Source organism: Colletes latitarsis, chromosome 5 (genome assembly GCF_051014445.1).
Source record: "Colletes latitarsis isolate SP2378_abdomen chromosome 5, iyColLati1, whole genome shotgun sequence".
Lineage (NCBI taxonomy): Eukaryota > Metazoa > Arthropoda > Insecta > Hymenoptera > Colletidae > Colletes > Colletes latitarsis.
In genome coordinates, this window is record NC_135138.1 from 34,245,894 (window position 1) to 34,252,512 (window position 6,619).

A 6,619-nucleotide genomic window follows, 5' to 3' on the forward strand; every position below is an offset into this window, starting at 1 on the left:
TTGTTTATTAGTGTTTTTTCGACCTATACGATGAACGTGAAGATTAATAATGATTTTGGAACGTTTTCACCAAAGAATTTATCTAACGCTCGAATTCCCTTGGATGTAAAGATTAATTTTCACGATGATTTAACGAACGAGTTTCTGCAATTTGTCGCATAAATTTCCAGGAAAGGAAGTGCAAAAGAACCATCGTAACGTGCAAGAAAGAGAGACAGGAATGAAGCCAGACGATCTTCCCTGCAGCCACCTGATCACCGACGAGAATTCAGAGCTGTTCGATAAGGAGCAGAGGATGAAGAAGATGGAGCACGTTATTTCCGAGAAAGACAACAGGATACAGGCGTACGAGCAGCAGATCGTCGAGTGCAAGGACGAGATAGCGATGCTCAGAAAGGAGACGGCTACTCTGAAGAAGGAGCTGAGCGAGTACGACGACATCGGTATATTGAAGGAAGAGATCAGAGTCAGGGACGAGAGGATCGTACAGCTCGAGGACGAGGTGGACTCTCTGGAAAGGGCCTTCAACGAGAGGATCGATCTGGAGCAGATCGAAGAGCTGGTGAAAGTTATAAAGGAAAAGGAGGACAAGGAACGACTGATGTTCAAAGACCTCGTGGAGAAGAAAGGCAAGATCGAGGAACTAACGGAAGCTCTTCGCGAAAGCGTCGTCATCGCGAGCGACAGCGAGAGAAAATTGAAGAACGAGGAGAAAACGAGGGAGGACGCCCTTCAAAGAGTAAGCGGAAACACGTCTGGTTGATCTAGATATCGAACACCCTAGGTAAATTACCTGATCGTTTTCCTCGCAGGTAGCCAAGTTGGAACAGAGAATCGCTTCGATGCAAACAGCTTCTGCGTTGAGATGCATCACCTGTCAGCCCCTTCTCTCTAAACTGCAGAAGTACGAAACGAAGCTTCAACGTCTCGCCGAAGAAAGAACTGTGCAACTCGAGGATCTCCGTCAAGTAAAGTGAGCAATTTAAAAATATAGCTTTTCAGTAGATTAGAATCTTCGTTACGAAACACTAGGAACCACCTTCGAATCGTTCTTTCGTTTACAACACCAACACATTATCAGTTAAGAACAGTACTACTGTAAAAAGAACAAGAATTGTTCTGTACTGCAGAAATTTTATCTGCAAAGAAACTGTTACTTTTATCGAGAACTTTGCCAATAAAGTTTCATTCGATGATAGACGAGAAGCTTTGAAAGCTGCAGTCTCTGAGAAGGACGCGCATCTGGCGTTGCTGGAACATTCCGGGATAAAAACAGCAGCTCAGTCCGAACAAGCAGAGCAATTGATGGTAGACAGGAAGAGGCTATTGGACATGCTGAAGAAAGAGGTAATTTATTGTATTCGCTCACAGTGAAGAAAAAAAAAATTACTTGAGCCCGAAATATACGACAGTACCTTGACTTTATCGTACAAAAGTCAGATTTAGGATTTAGTGGGCAGAGATCGAAATAATTTGCGATGCAATTTTTGCATGGAAATATTATTTGACAGGACGAAAAGAGCATCGAATTATCGGTAGAGTTTGGTTCGAGTGGCTCGGAGGGAACACCACAGCTGCTCACGAAAGTTCTGGAAACATCTGACGACGACGAAGAAACTTCGAACGATCGTCGCAGCGACTCGAGTTCCCCGCGTCCGGCTACAACGAATGGCGACAGCTGTGCTCACACGTAAGTTGGATTAATCTCAGAAGAAAGTACCACCGAGCTATCGAAACTTTGCACATATGTTCGCTGGTCTCGCGAGAAAAATAATAAAAGTCAGTTTGGAAGTTTCCAACGAACATTTTTGCAAAGTTCCGCGAAGAGAATGTCGTCTGACGCGACAGTGGAAGAAACTTCGCGTGTCGTGTTTCCAGCAAAAAGAAGACACCGAACGGATCAGAATCGCGAAGCACGCGAGACCATCCGATGGCCCATCGGCGGGATAGCAGATAAGTACTCGAGACGCCTACGGTTATTACGGTGTAGAAAACAAAAAAAAAAAAAAAAAAAAAAAATACGGTCTCTCTTCGTTTCTTCGATGTTGTCATGTGCACACACACGCAACCGTAGAGGCAGTCTAGAGCATTTCTAGAGTCTTAGAGAGAAACCAACAGCCAACAGAGATACCTCATCGACTCCAACAGCGACAATACCGACAGACAGCATCCCCGTGTCGTTCATCATTCATTCGTATCCATCAGCATCATCGCGATCATCATCGCCATTAATCATCATGTTCGTCATTCATCATTTTGATCACAGTCATCCAAGCACGTCGCCCTTGCGAAAAGTCCCATGGAATCAACCGAGGAGGATCGTTCCGTGAGGCACTGGTGGCCTCGTTTCAAAGAGATCGTTTAACGAGGTTCGCCATTTCACGCGAACCGTTCCGTGGACGCGCGATGATCCGTCAGCGGATGTCTTTCTAGGAGGCAACGGTGTATGCTTTCTTTGAATCTTCGGAGCGCGTCGACGACCGTCCAAGAACCGTGTACGTTGCCCGTGGTTTCGTCGTCAACGCGTCTTTGATTTATAGATAATCCAAGGCATGCACGCGGCAAACGAACAACGAGAAATCAATTTCCGGAATAAAATCGAAACGGAGCGTCCATGGAGGATCGGTACAATTGTTACGATAGAATTTAGGTAGTTTTTTTGGTAGACCAGTTGGTTGCATGTCTCAGAATCCTCCGGGGATGCTCTGCTTTCGGCAAGGTTGATCATCGATCGTTAAGATGTCGAGTATTCGTTCGAGCGTGCATTTCTTTCTCTATTATTCGCGAACGCACGACGTAAGGGTGGCGGTTTGATCCTCGTCCAGCGTATCAGGTGACGCAACCATGGCTAACATTGACATGTTTGTTGAGGAGTTATATCCATTTACAACGAACGCGTTAAGGGAGTCAAAGGAGAAAGGAGTCGTTCCTCCGTGAATTAAATTCATCACTCTTGGCACTACCGTTGTCGCAAATTTCATCGAGATTCGTCAGGAACGACGCCTTCCTTCGCGTTCCGCGATCCAGACCACAACTCACCTGCCATCGACTCCTGCAACCTCGTACTCCCTCCCATCGTCGATCTATCTCTCTCCATCGCCCACGATTCGAGTGGAGAGAAGAAATGGAAAGGATCGATGATCGCGTGCAATTCTTTCCCGACCCAACTTTCCTTTTTTTTAGATTTCTTGTCACGGGTCCAAAGATCGTCGTTGTAATAACGAGCGCCTAGAGCTCTAGTTTGAAGGAAAACGAGAATAAGGAAACCAAATAAAAGACGAAAAATGATATAGTAGGATCGTCGTAGGAGATAATTTGTAGCGCGAGGGATCGTCCCCTTTCGAACGACCCTCGAAACGGGCCAGAGTGGTTTCGGGATCTACGAGAAAGCTGAGAAGAGACAGAAGGGGGAGAAAAGCTCGAGTCGTGGTGTCGATTAGCTTTCAAGATGACAATAAACGAACGTTTCGCGCAGCCAGCGCGTCGCTCGATCTGCTCGCGATACGTCGAAGGGACGCACGAAGGAAACGCCATCGAACCGTTTTTCATCCTATTGGAACGTTCATACGTCGCGAATTTTAATCGCGAACTGTTACTCGAATCGATAGAATTAATCCGTTTAAGCATTCGGAAACGACTAGATGCGAAATGAAAATAATATCGCGCGTACGTAGCGTGTAAAATGGCGTCAGCGACGAAGATCGGTGTTCGTTCGCTGGACGCGTAATCTAATATATAAACGATCAATAAACTCGTGTACACAGTTGTAGCATATTAATCATAGATAACGATTGCAATCGGTATTTACTCGAACTACGATTACCACGAAGCATATAGAAACTGTTGACCCGCGGGAACAACTTCCATATAGTTTCTCAGCCTGGATCACTTGGTACGTGTCTATTTTACGTTGACAGCCGTGCAGATATTTATAGAGATTGTTACGAAGCTTTCGTTCGTCGACTGACACGATAGATCGATATTTATTGAAATTGTTGCGAAATCTTTATCCGTGTAAATAGTCGATGAATACGTATATATATATATATACATATATATAGAACGAGATTAAGATTCGGGGGCGATTTTACATAGACGTGGTTACGATCCATTTGAGTTGTTCGCCAAGATGCAGGCAAATCTTGTTTTCGACTTTGTAAGATTTACCTAGAAATGAACGACGTTGCGGAATAGGTTGTAGCTTAGTAGAAAAACTTTACGGATCGTTTCAGAAGTTTTACGACGTATCTCGACAAAGGAATCGAGTTCCTCCGTCACGCGAAAGAAACTCGAAATATTTAACCCGCTATTGCATAATGTTCCCGAATACCGGGAACCCAACGAAAAGCAATCCCTATTAGCCGAGGAAACTTTGCAGGGACGATGTTTCTAGCCCCGCAAGATTCAACTATTTATTACTTAGTCCGACTTATCACTTAAGCGACCAAGGAACAATTGCTTCTTGGTGAAATGAAGTTTAATGCAATAGAGGGTTAACAACGAAGGTCGTTGTACGCCTCCAGGGGCGTTTCCTTCGTGCGTCTTGGAGAACTTATCCAGGACGGCGGCCAAAAACGGTTGTCTCGGGCGAAGAGAAGGGACAATTGGCGAGAAACTCGTTTCCCGACGAGGATGGACGCGCGACGACGTAGAGACGCGGCGAAGAGACATCGGGCGTTGGTACTGACCAGTCTTCGGGACGATATCGGGACCTGGAAGGATATCTGACAGCCTCCCGACTCGCGTCGTGGCGATTGTCACGGTCCGTGTTCGTTGGCTGGCAGCGAAATTGGTCGACATCGGGACAACGGGGATAAGGATAGCGATAAGTAGAAAAATGGACGAGTCGTTTTTTTGTAAATAAATCGTACGTCGACGTTTACTTCGATAGCCCCCTGGCTAGTCGTGGCCCCTCCCCACACACCCGTGCTTGCTCTGGTTCCCGCGTAACGACTAGATCGACCCGTACTACGTGTATACATAGATATAATATCACGCTAAACGAATTTCATCGAGCATTACAAACTTCAGTCTAACCTTACGAGCTGCTAGTGATACCCAGTGCATGATTTCCGGTACGACGGCCCGGGATTCTCGCCGAGAACGAAGCAATTGTCCACCATCGACGTTTCGAATAAAAGATGAACACGTTCGACGAAATGGGATTCGAACTGTGTTTCTATTCGTCTGTTGTTCGAATTAGTCTCGGAGTTCGATCGGTACGTCCTGGGCCGCCATTGCGAATTGAACAGATCGGAAGCGACGCGGACGAAGCGCGTCGATCGCAGGAGGATCGACACTGGGGGCCCCCTTTTCCCAGGGAATTGAATACGAACGACGCGCTCCTCGCCCGCCTCTCGCTCACTGTACACATATTATATATATTTATATATATATATATACATAAGAATAAAAAAAACTATACATATATTGTCGGTCTGCCGTACGGAGAGTTAAGCGACATGTTGAAAGTGTAAAATTTTATCGTTAATACTTTAAAAAAGATGCTCTCTTTAAATTCGTCGATAATGCGCTCTTTCTCGTTGCTGGTACACGACACTTTTTCCCCCCCCCCCCCCAACCCAAGAAAAATCGATCTCTGACGCCCCCGCGCGCGGACTGCAACGCGAAACCAACCCCCTACCCCGAAATCCCCGAAGACTTTTCGCGAACTCTACTATTTAGAAGCCAGATCACGCCGGAATCGAACGGGGCAATCGGAATCGTACGCAAGCTAGACGATCGTCAAGGGCGACACGAACCTGTTGTTACCCTGTAATAAACGAAACGACTACGTTCAGTCGGAGGAACCTCGTCTCTCGTCTCGACCCGGGCGTTGATCGTAGAATAAATAATGGAAGATAGTCGACGGGCCATTTTTACGAATCGAAGACGATCGTTGAGAGATCGATCTTGTCGCATTCGTATTCGAGAGAAGAAACCAACGATCACTGTTTACGTCCCCCCATTTTAGATGCTCCTTTGAATACGAATGAGATTTAATAACGACTCGGTAATGTTATTGTTAAGATAATTAACGAACCACCGATTTCTTTGAAAGATAAATTACGAAAGGCCGATCGAACGTTATTAGAGGACGATTGGCGATTGAAAGGTGCTAAGGGAAGCCAAGAACGAAGGCTCTCGGTGACTCAGTTTGATAATCGAACCGCGATCCCCTGCGTGAAGCCAGTTTTAATTTTCGTTCGCGTCCATTTTTGTTTTCCTAGCTGCGAAACGTTCGTTTTGACGTTGGTTCTTTAGCGAAAAGTTTTTAAATAGTTGTAGCCCAACGCGATAATTACGGGGAGCTTTCGTTCTCGCTGCAACGTTTGCCAGTTACGAGAACAACGAGACTTGCTTTTTTTTTTGGCGACGATCGGGTCGAGAGAGAGACGCAGAGGTAGAGGAGAGAAAGCAGAGACGAAGTAGGGGGAATAAAATGAAAAGAAACGGTTAGTAAACGTGTGCCACCGTCATATCAAGCCTATATCATCGTGTTACATTATATATAAATATAGCTAAGCAGAAAAAAAAATTAATATTATCGTTAATCGACACAATTGTTAACGAGGTGTGACTGTGTTTTGCGTGCGTGTCTATCGGTGAATAAACAAAA

At 45.5% G+C, this 6,619-nt stretch overlaps 1 protein-coding gene across 9 annotated transcripts in view; it reads left to right on the forward strand.

The window, feature by feature from the left end:
- Brp (ELKS/RAB6-interacting/CAST family member bruchpilot) overlaps nt 1-6,619 on the forward strand; it is a 102,349-nt gene extending 95,730 nt beyond the window's left edge. For all 9 annotated transcript variants that reach the window (XM_076765367.1, XM_076765368.1, XM_076765371.1 and 6 more), the window contains 5 exons: nt 171-739; nt 813-973; nt 1,200-1,347; nt 1,512-1,690; nt 1,879-6,619. In XM_076765367.1, the coding sequence (XP_076621482.1) occupies nt 171-739; nt 813-973; nt 1,200-1,347; nt 1,512-1,690; nt 1,879-1,957 (1,136 nt within the window). In that variant the 3' untranslated portion in view covers nt 1,958-6,619. The remainder of the gene's footprint in view (nt 1-170; nt 740-812; nt 974-1,199; nt 1,348-1,511; nt 1,691-1,878) is intronic.